Consider the following 19,941-nt stretch of genomic DNA (forward strand, 5'->3'; position numbering starts at 1 on the left):
ATGGTGAATATTATAATGTTTAGAACCGTGTTTACTGTTAAATTCTGTGTTTATGGATATCTGCTGAAACATAGATGTATAACAAAAATTAGTTTAATAGTTTTGAGTGGCTTGATCGCTTCAGTAAATGTTATCTGGAAAGCAAAATGCGCCAAACAATCGGCATCATTTTTTTTTACTCCAAATGATTATTTTCGCTATGACATTATGAAATGAGATTGAAGTAACATGATTATCAATATATGTTTCTCTAGTGCAGTGAAGTGTTGAAGTGTTCCTTTTTAACGATTTATAGGCTATTGTTATTATTATTTTATGCAGCACAGTACATAGCTTATGCCTACAAGGCACAACAAACTTGGTGTTCATTTATATATATATTTTATATATGTGTGTGTGTGTGTGTGTGTGTGTGTGTGTGTGTGTTCTGTACATTTTAAAAAGCAATTTTAACGTGAAAAATCTAAAATGTATTCCCCAAATCGTGCAGCCCTAGTTTCTCTTGATATCAGTATGTTCTCAGCGGTTTTTTTTGTGGTTTTTTTTCAGGGATCAGATGATACACTGAGGAGTCCTGCTGACTTCAACATTCACATAAGTCTCTGTATATGAACATGGTAAGGGTGAAAAATCAAACACCTTGGAAATGAAAGGTATGTACTGTTTCAGGAATGGCACAAAGGTGTATAAGTCTGGTTAAGTCTCTGTCTTTAGTTCAGTGTGTTAAATAATGTGCTTTTTTGTCATTTGTTGTGTATATTTGGATTATGTTGTGTTGTAAATAAATCCAAACAATCAAAAAGCCATTATTTTTTAAATCTCCTCATTCTTTCATTCAAATTGAAGTCAATCAATTGAATCCATTACCAAAGACACCAAAGTGACTCAAATGTTCATTTGATGTAAGCTGATTCAGCTCATTCAACAAACTCTCTCTGCTTTCACTCTGACTACCTCTGCTGCCATAAGTGATCTAATTATGAAGTCTAATTCCACATCCTGCCAGCTTATATCTAATATCTAATTTACCATTCTTAAGCAAAATACTTGAAAAAGTTGTGGCTTCACAACTGAGATCATACTTAGATCCTAATGGTCTTTTTGAACCTTTTCAGTCAGGATTTCGCCCATCTCATAGCACTGAAACTGATCTTCTTGGGGTGGTTAATGACATTCTTCTGTCCATGGATTCAGGGTTAATAAACAAGTGCTGCATTTGACACAGTCTCCCATTAAATACTCATCTCTCCCCTTTTTTGATATCGGTATCACTGGTTCAGCTCTTTCCTGGATCATTTCCTACATCAGCGACAGAAAGTATTACATCACTATAGGTCACTGCTCCGCTTACACTGGGTGTTCTTTAAGGTTCAGTTCTTGGCCCACTACTGTTCATCATTTACAGCGGGGGAAATAAGTATTGAACACGTCACCATTTTTCTCAGTAAATATATTTCCAAAGGTGCTATTGACATGAAATTTTCACCAGATGTTGATAACAACCCAAGGAATCAGTACATACAAAGAAACCAAAACAAATAAGCTCAGAAATTAAGTTATGTGTAATAATGTGAAATGACACAGGGAAAAAGTATTGAACACATGAAGAAAGGGAGGTGCAAAAAGGCATGGAAAGCCAAGACAACAGCTTAAAACTATTGGTAATTAAAAAGCAATCCAGCCCCCTGTCCGTGCAAATTAATAACAGCTGGTTCAGTCCCAACGGATGGCCTACAAAAAGGTCTCATTGCCAAGGTGTCACACAAGACACATCTCATGATGGGTAAAAGCAAAGAGCTGTCTCAAGACCTTCGCAACCTAATTGTTCCAACACATAATGATGGCATTGGTTATAGGCGCCATTCTAAGCTTCTGAATGTTCCAGTGAGCACTGTTGGGGCCATAATACGGAAGTGGAAAGACAATCATTTCACCATAAATTTGCCTCGACCAGGTGCTCCTCGCAAGATTTCTGACAGAGGAGTGAAAAGAATAATCAGAAGAGTTGTCCAAGAGCCAACACCAAGGTGTATGGCGTTTTTAGGGTAATGTGCAGTGCCATTTCTCCTCCAAACATGGTGTGTATTATGGCATCCAAACAATTCAATTTTGCTCTCATGTGACCACACTAAATTCTCCCAGTATTTCCCTGGCTTTTCCAAATGTTGTGCAGCAAACTTTAAACAAGCTTCAACATGCTTTTTTTCTTCAGTAATGGAGTCTTGCGTGGTGAGCGTGCATACAGGCCATGCACTGTAAAAAATGTTCGTAATTTTAACAGTAAAAAAACTGTAAAAAAGCAACGGAAAAAAAATGTTAATTCCTTAACGGTATGTACCCTTACTATATACAGTGAAAAACTGTAATAGCTCTCACGGGACATTTCATGTAATTTTACATTAATATACTGTTAAATGTACGGATTTTGGAAGTACACTGTAAAAAAAAAACTTACCGTACCTTACCGTAAAAAATACGGTAGCAAATGTTTACTAATTTTACAAAGTTTTACATCATCAAACTAAAAATTACGGTGAAAAACTGCCAGCTGGTTGCCAGTACTTTACCGTAAAAAATACGGTATAAATATTTATGTTTTACGGCATTGAACTAAAGTTTACGATAAAAAACTGGCAGCTGGTTGAAAGCGATTTACCGTAAAAAATATGGTAGTAATATTTTAGGTTTTACGGCAGTGATCTAAATATTACGGAAAAAAACTGGCAGCTGTGGTTGCCAGTACTTTACCGTAAAAAATACGGTAGAATTTTTTTTGCTTTTACGGCACTGAACTAAAGTTTACGGTAAAAAACTAGCAGCTTGCAAGTGCGTTACCGTAAAAAATACGGTAGTAATATTTTAGGTTTTATGGCATTGAACATTGAACTGAACTTTTATATAAAAAAAAAACCTGCCAGCTGTGGTTTCCTGTAATCTAATTATTGAGAATTACCAGAGGTTTAGACGTTGATGTTTTATTGAAAATAATAAAGTTTGAAGTTACCATTATGGAGATGAGTGTTTGCTTTAGTTGGGCTCTTGACCCTTGACTTTTTAACTTTAGATTTACTCTGACTGCCTTAACTGTGTGATTATATATCACAAATGTTATGGCATGAAAATCAGAGAGAAAATGTGACCAGGTGATGATGGCAGGTTAATGACGAGATAATCGTCATATTGTGGCCTGATTCACTGATCTCATAAAGAGTCTTATCTCTCACTTTATGAGGAAAGTGATAATATTAATTATAATATTAAAAATAAATATTTCATATTATTGAGTATAATATCTCTGTAAGTGAGCAACAGATAATCTGAAGAACTTTAAAAATACATGGTGTACAAAAAAGGTTTTGAACTACTGCTTGATTTGATTTAAACCAACACAGACATCAAGATTCAGTGTATGAATCTCAACAACGGTGACAATCAACGCAATAATCAGATAAAACTCTGAACATCACAAAACAAGCTACTAAAAAGCTGCAACAAAAACAACATCAAAAATAAAAGCAGATATAATAATAAAAGAAAATACTAAGGCAATTCAGCATAATGTATTCCTGCTGCAATGCATGCTGGGAGATACTGATGAGTTTTGATTGGAGGCTCCATCAAGTGCACTGCACTTTTATCATCACCATTGTTGAGATTCATACGCTGACTCCTAATGTCTGTGTGTGTCTGAAAGATAATACAGTTCAAACCTTTATTGTACACAATGTTTTAAAAATTCTTCTTATTATCACAGCAATGATGGATCACATGCTGTAGAATCATAGGGCTACTACAATCAATAATGTAAAATTAATAACACATATGATCAAAGATAAGACTCTATAAGAGCTCAGTGAATCAAACATGGTGATTGCCATCACTGATACACAAACAACATCACACGATTCATTTTCTCTCTGATTTCCTAGCCATAATCAACATGTCTTATAAACACAGAGTTACAGCAGGCAGAGAAAAACTAATGTCAGAAAGTCAAGGGTCAAGAGCCCAACTAAAGCAGTCACTGATCTCCATCATGGTGACTTCAAATGAAACAATAAATCATCAACATCTAAACCTCTGTTAATTCTCAAACAGAACTGTAGACGTCTGACAGAAATAAAGTCAGTCTGGTTAGTAATAAGTGAAGCTGGTAATGCTGTTTTTGGAGTTGTTTAATCCTCCTCTGCTGAGATCTTCACAGATTTAATGTTTTTTATCTTCAGTTGATTTCATCTAAGGCTGTGGATGAAATCAGTTGTAATTCTTGTGTTTCTGCTCGTCTCTTTTTTCTGTTCCTGTTGTTTCTCTAAATGGACATTCCCAGAATTCCCTGTGTGACACTTCACATTTGATGCTATTTCATTTAAATAATTATGTTTCTTCTTGGTTTTTGTTATCAGTTTTATACATTTGGGGTTTATATTACATCATATATTGTTTAATGAATGTTTATGGCATTATTTGGAGTCATGTGTGTGTCACCATGATGGTGTTTTGTGTGTACATATATTAACATGTGCCTCAGTTTGTGGAAAACTAATGGTATACTTAAATCATTGTGTGCTTTTCTTTTTTACCACTTGTGTTATTATGATGGTTATCAGTATATTACAAAGATATAAAGCAGACTTTAATACTTTAGTGAAATTGAATGATAACATTTATCGGTTTATGTAATATAACGGTTGTCCCGTGAAAACTAAAAGGTTCCTACTGTATTTTTTATGGTAAAGTACTGGGAACCACAGCTGATGTTTTTTTTTTACCACACATTTAAATCCTGCTGAAGGGTTTTTCTTTTCTTTTTTTTTTTTCAAAGTAAGGTTGCTACCATATTTTTTATGGTAAAATACTGGCAACCAAGCTGACTTTTTTTACCGTAAATTTCACAGGGTTTTTTTTACATTGTGTTTTTTTGCCCGTAAATTTAAATCCCGTAAAACATAAAAGGTTGCTACCTTATTTTTTACGGTAAAATACTGGCAACCACAGCTGCCGGATTTTTACCGTAAATTTCACTGGTTTTTTTAACAGTGTGGAGGTGGAGTGCATTACTTACTGTTTTCTTTGAGAACACAGTACCTGCTATCTGCAGGTCTTTTTGAAACTCTCCACAAGTGGTCCTTGGCTCTTGGACAACTCTTCTGATTATTCTTTTCACTCCTCTGTCAGAAATCTTGCGAGGAGCACCTGGTCGAGGCAAATTTATGGTGAAATGATTTTCTTTCCACTTCCGTATTATGGCCCCAACAGTGCTCACTGGAACATTCAGAAGCTTAGAATGGTGCTTATAACCAATGCCATCATTATGTGCTGGAACAATTAGGTTGCGAAGGTCTTGAGACAGCTCTTTGCTTTTACCCATCATGAGATGTGTCTTGTGTGACACCTTGGCAATGAGACCTTTTTGTAGGCCATCCGTTGGGACTGAACCAGCTGTTATTAATTTGCACGGACAGGGGGCTGGATTGCTTTTTAATTACTAATAGTTTTAAGCTGTTGTCTTGGCTTTCCATGTCTTTTTGCACCTCCCTTTCTTCATGTGTTCAATACTTTTTCCCTGTGTCATTTCACATTATTACACATAACTTAATTTCTGAGCTTATTTGTTTTGGTTTCTTTGTATGTACTGATTCCTTGGTTGTTATCAACATCTGGTGAAAATTTCATGTCAATAGCACCTTTGGAAATATATTTACTGAGAAAAATGGTGACGTGTTCAATACTTATTTCCCCCGCTGTATATATATCCACTTGGTGACCTCATCTACATGCATGGACTTCAATTTCATTGCTATGCTGATGACATTCAAATTTTCCTCACCACCAGCTCTAATAGAGCATCCCTGCCCGACTCACTTACTGCATGTATCAGGGATATCAAGCACTGGATGTCCCCGAATTTCCTCAAGTTAAATAATAACACAACTGAAATATTGATGATTGGCTCTGCTGCCTCAGTCAAAAGGATGGACCGGTCCTTTGATATTGATGGGGTTCATGTTAAGCCTTCTTCATCCATCCATAACCTTGGTGTTGTATTTGACTCAACTCTTTTTGCTCTCATATTTCTTCTGTTGTTAAAAACTCTTTTTTTCCATTTTCGTAATATTGCACATCTTCGATCTTCTCTAGCTGATGCTGACACATGCATCAATCGATTACAGTGTGTTCTCACATCGACCAGGCATTCTGCTCACATTACTCCTCTGCTTATCACTGGTTACCCGTGGCATCATGTATTCACTTTAAGATATTACTTCTAACATTTAAGGCATTAAATGGTCTTGCACCTCCATATCCATCTGATCTACTTTACTCCTACCACCCTGCCCGGTCCCTTAGATCAGCTGAACTTGTTTTTTTTTTGTCCACTGTAGGTGGAAGTTCATTTAGAGTTAATGCTCCTAAATTATGGAATTCACTACCCCTTACACTTTGTTATATCTCATCTATGGCTACCTTCAAGACTCAACTAAAAACATATCTATTTAACATGTACTTAATGTGGCTATATGTATCCTTATGTGTTTGTAATGTGTGTGTGGGTGTGTAAATGTATTGTAATGTACAATGTAAAGCGACCTTGAGCTACGGAAAGGCGCTATATACATAAAACTTCTAAGTACCTCAAAATGTTGAGTTGACAGTTTGGATTCTTCAGTCCAGCACTGAGCAGCTTCACTCCTGAATCCTGCAGGTGATTGTTACTCAGGTCCAGCTCTCTAAGGGAGGAGTTTGATGACTGTAGAACTGAAGCCACAGTTTCACAGTGCTGATCAGTGAGATTACATGCTGCTAATCTGAAAAAAGAGAGGACTCTTGTTAAAAGGTTATGATCAGTCAAGAGCTTGTTAATGACGGAGAAGCTTCTGAGCACTGGAGAGACGTTAGAGAGCGGGAAGGCCTGGGTTGCACTTATATTTTACATTGCATACACTTATATGTTCTTACAGTGTACTTACTTTAGAAAGTACTGGGTAATATAAGGTAACTGCATGGGTTAAGGTTAGGTTTAGGGGTAGGTTCATGGTTAGTACCTACTTAGTACCCAGTTATTGTAATTACTATTATAACATATTAATTAGTTTATGTAATAAGTACATAGTATGTACATGAGGAAAAGGACTCTAAAATAAAGTGCTACCATGGCCTGAAAACAGATGCCGAGGTTGCTTTGTTTCTGCTCGATATGCAAATAACATTGTTTTTTTGCTGTTATAAAGAACCAAGGTATGATGTTGTTGTTGCTGGACATGGACAGGCAAACCCCCCAATTTTTTTTATTTTTATTTATTTTTTTAATAAGAAGGATCATAAAGACATTGATTCTATTTAGTACTGCCAAGCTTTTTCACATAACAGATGTTCAATAGCCTAGTCCACAAGACAAAATACAAACACAAAATACAAGACAAATTACATAGGCTTGATTTTTAATATTGTGTGTCATTACCAGAATGATCCACAACTGTTTTTTTGTTTTGTTTTTTTTGTAATGGTTGTTCATGAGTCCCTTGTTTGTCCCGAACAGTTAAACTGCCCAATGGTCTTTAGAAAAAAATCCCTCAGTTCCTGCACATTCGTTGCTTTTCCAGAACCTTCTGCATATTTGACTCCTTAGTAGCAGTGACTATAATTGTGAGATCCATTTTTTCACACTGGTGACAACCGAGAGACTCGTACACAACTATAACAAACGCTGCAAACATTTAGTGATGCTCAAGAAGGAAGCATCCGTTAAGAGCCAGGGGGTTAAACCTCTGAACTTGATCATTCGTGTAAATTGTTCTTAATTTGTTTAAAAGTTAATTAATAATTTAGTCCTGCCCTTCAGAGGCTAAACAAGATATTAGCATGTGAAACAAAATAAGAAAATTTAAACATCACCATCATCTTGCTCAAAAGTTTGCCCCTAGCTCTTAATGCATCGTGTTGCATTCTTCAGCATTACCTTGCAGATTCTGAGAGATGTATAATAGGTAAATGTATGACTGCAACTATACATTGCAATCATTTTGTAAGGGTTAAAATATTAATTTAAGAGCTCAGTGTTGAGACCTTTCACCGGAATTTGATTGAGAGGCGACCTGACCAATTATAATGCAGATATCCGCCATTTTTGTCCAACAAACAAACCAAACCAGTTAGTAGATTAAAGTCTAGTGGACTTGAACTTGAAAAATGGTGTGTATTGATTTCTTTTTGCAGTTTTGATGTTCATTCATGTTTAATTTGTGCTATAACTAGAAGAGATAATCAGTTCACATGCTGCTTGAACTGAGGCGCTACACATTAAAGTGTCAGTCATGTTTGAAATTACTGAGACTTTATTTCACACCAAAAGTAACCTGCTCTGTCTTGTCTGTTGGCGCATTGTCAGTGTCCTCTTTGCTCTGCAATATATTTTTTACTGTGTGAGAACATGATGTGTGGCGTGAGTGCGGAATGGCTTGTCGGACATAGCAACAGTAACTAAGAGGGGCGGGTCTTTGTTAAAGGTCAATTTCAAATTATTAACATTTTTGTGGACTCGGCCGGACTCGACTCAGACTCGGGCGTTAAGGACTCGGACTCAAGTCCGACTCGGCCCTCTTTGGACTCGGACTTGGACTCGATTGTTAAGGACATGGATTTGACTCTGACTCGACAAAGGTGGACCTAATTTTTCTGTGCTCATAAATTATTATTTTCTATGCAGATTCACTTCCCTACAGAATCACCCCAATTATTCTAGACTGATTAATTCTATTCAAATATAGCTATTCAAATCAACTGGTGAAACTGTTTATTTATATATTGCAATATATATAGGAGAAAAACTAAATATCGTAATGTACGTTTTATCCAATATCGTGCAGCCCTAATTCATATATTTTTAACGGTTGCGAAGGATATTCTAATTCAAATGTAGTGCCTCCTCGAAAGGTACACAATTGCGGACCCACCATGAGTGTTGTGTAAACAGTTATTTCAGCGTTTAATGGGAAACATTTTAAATGGCAACAGAAAACTAGGCAATTCGAGTGAAGAAGATACCATTTCATTATTAACTTTACTGTCTAAAAAGTCCATATAGAGAAAAAAAATATATATAAATATAAATATAAAATATATACAATATAAAATGAGGATGCGCAATGCAAGAGCCTTCATGTAAACAGGTTTCATGTAGCGTTCGTCCAATCAATGAATCTAACACCGCAAATGTGCAAATACGAATGTTAACCAAGGGTTTAGGAGTGTACAGCATGAAACATCAGTTTATAAATACCCAGGATTAATTGTTAACCCCAGGTAAATTATGATCAGTGTAAAGGTTTACAATGACCCAGGGTTAACTATTAGTGTGAAAAGCCCTCTTGTATGTCAATAATTAGTTATAAAACAGATAGTTCTGGACCTTGATTCTGAATGGTTGAGCCGTGTTCTAAGCCGTAGTAAATTACTCTACAAGGACTCAAGCCATCCGTCACATAACATTTTCAGTGCTCTTATCACGGTTACAGTACCATAGCATTAAGGCCCGGACTAGTAGGCTCACAGACAGTTTCTGGTCAATCCTGTTCCTGGAGTACCCACAGCACTGCACATTTTCAAATTCAACTCATTAGCTAATTAGTATTCACTCCAAGACCTCTAATATGTATGTTAGATAAGAGAGACATTAAAAATGTACAGTGCTGGGATTGAAAACCACTGACCTAAATCAAGATATTTCTTATTTTAATACATCATCACCGCAACTAGATATATGAGGTAGCCTAATTTTAAAAGTGTGATTTCTAGACCAGGAAAATGAATATATTTTTCTAAAAATGCTTAATCCTTATCCAGCAAATTATAAACAATGGAAAAGTCATGTAAATTCATTGGTTGAAAAGATATTCAGCTTTTAAAACTTCAGAAATGTAATTACTTGGATTTCAATTATAATTACAAATTAAAATAATTATTTTAAATATTTTAATCTGTACACACTTCAAATTTATGTAAATAAAAAAGTAATTAAAGCGCATTCAGCTAAACTATTAGCCTACATGAGAGGTATTATGTTCATATTTCAAATCAGTTGATATTATGTTCATATTTTCACACTCACAGAGCTTTTCTGCAGTTCCTCAGAGCAGGTAACAGTCTTCTTCGACCCTCTTGTGATGATGTGATACTGTACTTTTTAAGGTCAAACTCATCCATCACCTTTTCTGACATCAAGATCATGTTTGCCAAAGTTGAACATTGTGCAAGAGAAAGGTTTTGGTTACTTGTTCCAGATTGTAAAAATGCCTGCATTTCTTCAACAAGAGAACTATCCTTCATCTCAATCAAGCAGTGACACAGATTCATCCATCTTTCAGGGCTGACACTGTCTTCTGGACTTTCTGTGTTTTCGTGTTTTTTAAGGTTTTGGATTATTTTCTTGATGCTCTCTGGGTTGTTCTTTGTGTGAATCAGCAGATCCTTTAAGAGTCTCTGATTGGACTCCAGTGAGATGCCATGAAGGAATCGAAGGAAAAGATCCAGGTGTCCATTTTTACTCTTCAAGGCTTTATTCATTGCTCCCTTCAGAAACACATCCAGAGAAACAAATCTACACCAAGTTCTGGACTTTCCTGTTAGGAATATTTTCATAACTTTAATTTCCTTGCGTAAATAGCAGAGAAACACATACAGTGCTGCAAAAAACTCCTGAAAGCTGAGATGTACAAAGCTGTAAACCTTCCTGTGATAAATCACAGATTCCTCCCTAAAGATCTCAGTGCAAATCCCAGAATACACTGAGGCGTCAGAGACGTCTATGCCGCTCTCAATCAGGTCCTCCTCATAGAACATCACATTGCCCTTCATCAGCTGATTGAAAGCCAGTTTAGCAAGTTTCACAATCACTTCTCTGTTGGACCGCAAGAGTTGGATCACTGGATCTCTCTCTTCATACTTCTGGTTCCTCATACTAGTCTGAATGAGGAGGAAGTGTATGTACATTTCAGTCAGAGTTTGAGGGATTTCTGCACTGAGATCTTGTTTCAGGATATTTTGAAGCACAGTGGCTGAGATCCAGCAGAAGACGGGTATGTGGCACATGATGTGGAGGCTTCTTGCTCTTCTGATGTGTGAGATGATTCTGCTGGCTTGATCCTCATCACTGATTCTCTTCCTGAAATATTCCTCCTTCTGAGGGTCATTGAATCCCTGAATTTCGGTCACACGGTTGATGTAGTTTGAGGGGATCTGATTGGCTGCTGCTGGTCTGGTGGTGATCCAGATGAGAGCAGAGGGAAGCAGATCTCCTTTCATGAGGTTTGACATCAACACACCCACTGATGAAGACTCAGTCACATCAGAAACTTTCTCACTGTCTGAAAACATCAGTGTAATTCTGCTTTCATCCAGACCATCAAAGATGAACACAACTGTACATTCATCATAAATCTTCGAGTCCAGATCTTGAAGTTCAGGATGAAAGTCCAACAGAAGTCTGTGAAGACTGTACTGATGATCTTTAATCAAGTTCAGCTCTCTAAATGGAAGAACAAACATGAAATCTACATCCTGATTGGCTTTTCCCTCAGCCCAGTCCAGAATGAACTTCTGCACAGAGACGCTTTTCCCAATTCCAGCGATGCCTTTAGTAAGAACAGTCTTGATTTTGTCCTTCGTCTCTCTTCTCTTCTCCTCATATACTAGTTCAGGTGAAGGATCAAAGATGTCATTGCAGTTGATTGGAGTGTCTTGGAGGGTCTTGTAACTTTTCTCCATCTGTTGCACCTCGTGTTCTTCATTCACTCCTTCACTCTCTCCCTCTATGATGTACAGCTGTGTGTAAATCCTGTTCAGGAGGGTCTGATTCTCTTGTAGTTTAATTCCCTCAAATAAGCTCTCATACTTGTTCTTCATGCTGGTTTTGTGCTGGTCTTTGACTCTCTGCAGATCATCATGCACTGGCTGGTGAGAATCGAGCTGCAGGGCTGCTTCTGTGTCATGATGACTGATGTGTTTCTGACAGGAGGAGGATGTTCTGGTCTGACAGGACACATCTCTGATCTGGTCAGCTCTCACACCACTGAAAACACATTAAGATGAACAGAGACACATAAACCTCTGTTAAAATAAATATAAAAATCATACTACATGTAGAAACTTACTTCCTAATATCACACTTGGAGATCCTCGCAAGTTCTTGCACAGATTTTATTTACCCATGTTGCCAACAAACTGTTAATTAATTATGCACATCAGGCATTTGGGGGCAGATTATGACCTGCATATTAAAAGTAATGAGACATCAATATTTCAGTAGTCAAAATGTTCGAATAAAAGAGAAAGGCGGTTAAAATTCTTGACCTGATTTAACAGAAACCATTATTTTAAAATATCACAGAAACACTGACATGGCAGTGTTCATGTGAAATGATTACATGTAATTGATTTACTTGTAAATGGCGACGGATGATACTTAAATCAACAGTTATTCTGAAGAATATGTAAAGTTTGCTGTTGAAGCTAAAGGCAAAATAATTAACATGATAATCAATAGCTGGCTTACTTTTCCATTTGTTGACATGACATAGTTTGATTCAGATGGTAAATATCGTATTAGGTTTGGTGTCCAACTTAGAGATAATCACCATATTTATAGTGAAACCATTATATTTAAAAAAAAAATTATATTAATCGTATAATAAAATATCATTAAATATTATTGTTACTACTGTAAAGCCAATATAATTTTTTATGGGATCTCATTAAAAACTTTCAGAATCTTTAGTTTTTAAATATTTTTTCTGTGTTTTTATAATGAACAGTTTAATTTTAATGACAGTATATTATTAAACAAAAATGCATTTCCTTTATTTATTAAAATAAACATAACTAAAGTGATTGTTTTGAACAAGTAACTTATATATTATGCAAAACACATTACTTTATTGCTAAAGTATTTGTATCAATACTGGGGGCCTTTTGCCCCATCCTGGTGAGTCTTTTAAATCTTATAAATGTATGAGGCGGCAATAAAGTTGATAGACTGGATAACTCTGGATAGATTTTACGCAGACTATAGTCTATATAGGATAGTCGGGGGTAAAAGGCTTAAAGGTTATTGCCGCCTCATACATGTATATGATTTTTTACCAAAACAAACCACTTTAATGATTTATTTTCACAAAATGTATTGATCCATCAGTATTCATTAAAAACATGTATTTTTTTCTGCAATCATATTCTATGCAAAAAGAGCAAATGGCTCTGAATAGAGAGTGAGATTCCAGAGGCAGCCAGAAAAACATACTCAGTTAATATTAGGTCAATACTATTATTAAAACTACAACTGCAGACCTGAGTTCACCTTCACTGCACCACAGTTTGACAGTGTTCAGACCCTCAACATAACAATAATCTCAGACAGCAGCGTTTGATCAATATCATCAGCTCTGTCGGCCTAGAGAAGTTTTAGATGCTGCTCTGATCAGACTCTTCACTGACAGCAACATCATTCCTCTGAACCTCAAATAATATTGGCATTAATCAAAATAATTACGCTGTTTTGTGCATATATGATACATACATCTTCTGTTCAGCTGCTTTTAAACAGTTTATATTCTAAAAAGTTCTAAACAAATAAACTATGGTAACTATTTCGATGGTTCACTTTAGACATTCTACTAACCAGAAGTTACTTTGCAACTACATGTGAACTAAAAGTCATTAGAGTATGAGTAGACTGTTTAATATCTGCTAAGACTTTATTTTGATGATCAACAGACATTTTTACTGACTATAAGCAACTTTACAATTACATGTCAACTTATTCTACTAACCTGAACTCTAACACCTTACCCTAACCTAACAGTCTACTTACAGTCTACTAATACTCTAATGAGAGTTAGTTGACATGTAGTTGTGATTTACTTACAGTTAGTAGAATGTCTAAAGGCACTTTTCCACTGCGTGGTACGACTCGACTCGGCATGACTGGGCTCAGCTCGGCTCTCTTTATTTTTGGCTCGGTTTGCTTTTCCACTGCAGTTTAGCACCGCTTCGGTGATCATAGGCGCCGATCTCATGGTCAAGCACCCACAGAAAAATACGAGATATATTGTATTGATTTTAACCAATAAAAAAATCGATTGCAGTTTTCAGACACGATTATCTTCACCTTTTTATAGTTTATTTGAGGCCGTTTCTATGGCGTTATTTTAATGACAAATGTCGAGAGCGCATCCAAGTAATGCGCGAGCACAAATCTCTCAACTCGCAGGCGGATCTCCTTCACTCTCGCACAGAACTGGACGCTCGTTCTCAAATATACAGTCTCAGGCTCTTGCTCTCGCTCAGACATTACGTGTGCATGCTCAAACTCAAAATCTCTAATTGCTCTTTCTCTAGAATGTTCTTCTCTCCTGGATTTAATGTTGCCAGAAGCTTTCAACCACCAGACTTTCACGACTGACTGACGAAATAACACGTGTACCTTTCAAATAAAGAAATTATGGATTCGCCTTTATTTCATGAGATAGCATTTTCAAGCTGATTTTAGTCAGCCAGTTCTCAAGTTATTTTATTATTTAATAGTTATTTTTGAGTTAAGTGCTTATTTTAAATAGGTATTTATTGAATTATTTTATTTAGTGAACAGTTATGGATCATCAGATATCAGCGAGAGCGCGACTCACGACAACACTCATGGAGAGAATGTGCTTTTGTTTGGTTGGTAACACAGGCGTAACTTGCGGGTGGGACATGTCCTCACCACTTTTAGTGTATGGAGTGTGGGCACCGGCAGAAACATAAATCGGTGCCTATGGGTGAGATTATAGACTGATCATTATAGCTGTGCCATCAACTCGTCTGGATGAGTCTACCAACAGTATCATGGTGGCACTCTCAAATCCCTTAGTGAGTTGCTCCAGGTACACATCCAGACTGAGAGTGCATTGGCTGAAATGTCTGTATGTATTTTAATTATTGTATTTGCTTTTTCTTATTGTTTGTTTGCTTGTTTGTTTTGTTTGTTTTTATCTGTCCTGTCTTGCGTGGCTTTTGGACATGAGTCTGGCAAATAAACTGAATTGAATTAAATTGAATTGATCCTGTGGTGGCTGTTGCTGACTATTTAAATCTGGCGGGTTTGGTGTCTTGTGTCGAAAATTTAATGACGCTGCAGTGAAGATCCTCTCTGACCAAATTAGTGATCTGCAGTGTTTACACGTCACATTTTAGTCTCGGTACGGCTCGCTTGGAACCTCAACTGAGGTGGTACTAAAAAAGTACCAGGTACTAGGAACTTTACACAGTGGAAACCCCCCAAAAGTGGGACGTACTGAGCCGTATCATGCAGTGGAAAAGCGCCATAAATTGGACCGTCGAAATAAAGTAACCATAAACTTGACATGACTTACGCATGTTGCTTACAGTAAAGGAAAATTCTGGGTTCAGTAAAATTGAAGTTCAATCAACATTGGTGATAATGTTCATTACCACAAAAATGCATTTATACTCTTCACTCTTTTGTAAAAAAATAAAAAATAAAATAAATCTTCAATTGTAAAGTGCCTCACCGTAACCTCGATTTTGCTTTTTGCAGAGAAAAAGAGTGACTGATCAAGAGTAATATTTGCTTTATGCTGAAATATAATTGAATATGTTTGGATTTGGTAGACGGTAATTTGTCTGAGAAGTTTGAGAACCTCTGATGTTGGTTATCATCTGTAGATATATTCAATTTGGATACATATTTTATATAGCCTTTTTGACCTTGCAAAGTTAGTTATTGCAAGGGGTATATAAGCTCATTGAAGAAACTGGCTACTGTAGTAGCTTTTTAATTTGAAAGAGAAGTAGCAAAAGCTTTAAGTTCATTATGAGGAAAGGACAGAGTTTTTCATTTATGAATGAAGTGTTGAAACTGATTTTATTTTACTGGCAACAGCCCTATAGTAGTGCCTTATTAACTGAATTGATCAGTAAAAATTAAGAACTTATAGGCTACATGATGATGCATATAGATTACTATTTAATAAGGTTTTAACAAATGCCCCAGGAAATAAATTTATAGCGGAAATTCTTTATGGAAAAGTTTGTTTCTGTTGCTGTCAACATTGTTTTTGGAAGATACATTCAAAATGCAGTTAGCTTCTGTGTACGGATCTACAATGCATGGCATAAAATGTGGTTTATAGTGGATAATTTGACGCGCTTCCGTGTCATAGTGTCTGTTATCAGCGGATTCTGTTCATGTGTGGCCAGACATTTTAGAAATCACGACCAACTGATGTTTTACGGCCATGTCCGGAATAAATGCCTATGTATGGTAAACCTATATACAGTTAGGGTGATACAAGATTTTGGGCATATTGCCCATCTCCAAGTCATTTATTCCCTGCGTGACCTGTAAAGTCACGTCCACAAACCTCTTGCGTACTGTTTGGTCACACCACAAGGTGTCACTGTGGCCTCAAAGCTTCAGCACTGCCACTCTGAGCTTGATTGCTATGTCTGAGGTAAAACACGCCCCCCTCAGTAGTATACAGAGCAATAAATGTATAAATAAATACATAAATAAATGTGAAAATAAATAAAAGTAAAAATAATTAAATGCATAAATAAATAAATGATAAATAAATAAATAACTGTGGAAAAAATATATTATTATCCATAAATAAGGAAATAAAAGTATTAATAGTCATTTATTTTTGTTTTTACATTTCTTCGCATATTTAATTATGTATTTATTTATATATTATTAAGTCAGGTTTGACATTCCATACTTATTATCACATTTATTTATCTATTTATTCATTTATCTATTCATTTATTTATTCATTTTTAATTTCTGCAGGTTTGGTCCTCCATATGTTTTTAGTGGCGATGAACCAATATAATATCTTGACCCAGACAGCCCTGAACTTCATGATACTCACTCAGGGTCAGAGGTCACAGCAGGTCCATCACTGAATTCAAGGGGCTTACGCATGGAGTTGTTACTCTTCATAGACACACAACTGAATCCTGAAGATTGTCCATCACTGAGATTAGGAGGATCAAGCATGGAGTTGTTACTCTTCATGGACACACAGCTGAATCCTGAAGATTGTCCATCACTGAGATTAGGGCGCTCAAGCATGGAGTTGTTACTCTTCATGGGCACACAGCTGAATCCTGAAGATTGTCCATCACTGAGATTAGGGGGCTCAAGCATGGAGTTGTTACTCTTCATGGACACACAGCTGGATACTGGAGATGCTGCTCTCTGAGTGTGAACAGACACCTCCTCTCTCTTCTCACACACACTCATTTTACAGGTCCGGTTCTCCTCCTCTCTCTCCTCACACACACTCATTTTACAGGTCCGGTTGTCCTCCTCTCTCTCTCTCTCTTTATTCACACTAATTTTAGAGCAAGTTTGCTCCTTCTCCTCCTCCTTGATGAGAGACTTGATTCCAGACCTGTATGTGGACACAGAAAACATGCACAAAAAACAACTGAATTTTGACACATTTTATTTAAATGGAATTTAATTCACTATAACTTAACGTCAACAGTCTTTCTCCAGTTAATGTAATATTGTTGTTTAGAGCAACATGTCGGCCACACTTTCAAACACTGCAGTGTTTAAACGAGGCTGCTGTGTTTGAAAGTGTGGCCGACATGTTGCTCTAAAAACCAACATGACTGTTGATGTGGGAAAATCCATTTTCGCGCTGCAGATGTGGGACGTGCAGACGCTGACTCTGAATGGCATTAGATATTATTTACACAGACTGTTAATGCAGAGGAGCCATGGATGCATTTACACTGCAATTACAATTGCAGAAATAATGTTAGGAGATTTTTTTTTAATATAACATATTGATTATTGAAATATGAAATGATACGTTTAAATATGAAACTAAAACAGCCAGTATAGGTGGTGCCAAGCCACCATCTTAACAAGTGAGTTCAATCATTAACTCAGACGATTCGTTCAAATAGGTTAATGATTCGTTCGGTAAGAAAAAAATGTGTTTTCACACAGCAGTTCTGTGGAGTTTGGAACTTTTTTTTCTGAAGAAACAGCAAAAAATAGCACCTCTTTATGGAAAAGTTTGTTTCTGTTGCTGTCAACATTAAAAATGCAGTTAGCTTCTGTGTACGAATCTGCAATGCATGGCATAAAATGTAGTTAATAGTGGATAATTTGACGCGCTTCCGTGTCACAGTGTCTGTTATCAGCGGATTCTGTTCATGTGTGGCCAGACATTTTAGAAATCACGACCAGCTGATGTTTTACGGCCATGTCCGGAATAAATGCCTATTATGGTAAACCTATATACAGTTAGGGTGATACAAGCTTTTGGGCATATTGCCCATCTCTAAGTCATTTATTCCCTGCGTGACCTGTAAAGTCACGTCCACAAACCTCTGGTGTGGAAACCTCTTGCATGTGGATTCACCTTCACTTTAATGTCACTGCTGAACAGCAGGTGTTTTTCCCAATCCGTTTTTCGTCTCGCATTAAGCAAATATGATGTTATATTGTTACGCGTTAATGTGATTATCCTGTGACTACACGCCCAGTCTTTCTGCGTCACTGAACACACATTATAATATAGATTACTTAAATAATGACATAGTTTCAAAAAGTCAACCAAAGATTTAAACATTAAACTAAAATTCTCCTGTTAACAGAAAAAAAGTGTAAGTTTAACCATTTCGGCTATTTAATGAGTGTTACAATAGACGTGAAGTATCACGAAAGTAACTTTACACTTTTATTATGTGTTTGAGTTCGGCATAATGTCTGTTTAGACGCAAATACTTTATCGATATTACAGCTATGAAAAGTTTAACGAACTTACTGTCACATGTGAAGCGATTGCTGATTTTCTATCTTCCTAAATGGCGTCTTTACAGTCATCGGCTGATTTCGATGTCACTGTGAGACAGGTGAATGTCACAGGTTAATGTCCACCAGCCTCTCCTCGAGTGGATTCTTTTCTCACTTCCGGGTTTGGATAAATTACAGCAGGGCCACTTGTATTGAGATAAATGCGAGACCATATAAAAAAATATATTTTTTGCATTCTCACTTGCACAGTTTTATTATATAAGAATAGAAGACTTTGAAACAACATTTTGGGGATTAATTTGTTAATGGACAGTATAAACACAAACAAAAATGCTACAATTTTGGTAACACTTTATTTTGATGGTCTCTTTTAAACATTCTGACTAAGTAACTTTGCAACTTTATGTCAACTATCAGTCATTAGAGTATTAGTAGACAGTCTGCTAAATATATGTCTGCTAACACTTTATTGTGACGCTCCTCCAACAGACTACTGGCCATAAGTAAAAAGAAAAGGGAGGGAAAAAAACCTTCAAAAATAAATAAAAATAGTCAAAGAGTCTCTAATTCTGTTGTGTCTTCTGTCAAAAAAAAACAAAAAAAACATAAAGTTTGGTATTAGTAAACGTGCATTTGAAATGGTTTATGTAAAAATTGTAAACCTTCATGTATGGATGTAGCCTAAAATTGTAATAGCATTATTTGTAATGTAGGCTATTATACACTATTGTAGTGTATTAAGAGTATTAATTTGATATATCATCGATTATAAACATTGTAATCAGTTATTTCTTTATTTAAATGTATTTTTAATTTTTTGTTTAGTTTTGGTAATAATGTCAGTCTACCTGTCCGCGAGGCTGATGAGAAAACGCAATGTTTGTGATTAGGCTTGTTTGAGATGCGCCTTGCCTCGCCTGAAATGTATGCGAGAGTAGGAGCGGCTGCAGTGAGAGGAGGAGTGGAAAAAGCGCTGGCAAGCCGGACAGATCTCTCTTCTCGCAGTGGATCTGACACCTGCGAGATCAAAGATGGATATCGCGGGATTCACGCTCGTGCACAGTGTTGCTAAAAAACTGGATGTAATTTAAGTTCTGTTGCTCTTATATGAA

At 36.4% G+C, this 19,941-nt stretch overlaps 1 protein-coding gene across 3 annotated transcripts in view; it reads right to left on the reverse strand.

Annotated features, from left to right (window-relative positions):
• LOC311079665 (protein NLRC3-like) overlaps positions 1–18,994 on the reverse strand; it is a 59,901-nt gene extending 40,907 nt beyond the window's left edge. The window contains exons 1-4 of one of the 3 annotated variants that reach the window (XM_084109290.1): positions 18,840–18,994; positions 16,923–17,447; positions 10,106–12,064; positions 6,633–6,806 (exon numbers count right to left, since the gene is read on the reverse strand). In XM_084109290.1, coding sequence (XP_083965416.1) covers positions 6,633–6,806; positions 10,106–12,064; positions 16,923–17,341 — 2,552 coding nt within the window. In that variant the 5' untranslated portion in view covers positions 17,342–17,447; positions 18,840–18,994. The remainder of the gene's footprint in view (positions 1–6,632; positions 6,807–10,105; positions 12,065–16,922; positions 17,448–18,839) is intronic. The other 2 variants (XM_084109291.1, XM_084109292.1) reach the window with 2 other exon arrangements.
• Positions 18,995–19,941: the final 947 nt, after the last annotated feature.

This window comes from Abramis brama (genome assembly GCF_963993115.1).
Source record: "Abramis brama genome assembly, chromosome: 1".
Lineage (NCBI taxonomy): Eukaryota > Metazoa > Chordata > Actinopteri > Cypriniformes > Leuciscidae > Abramis > Abramis brama.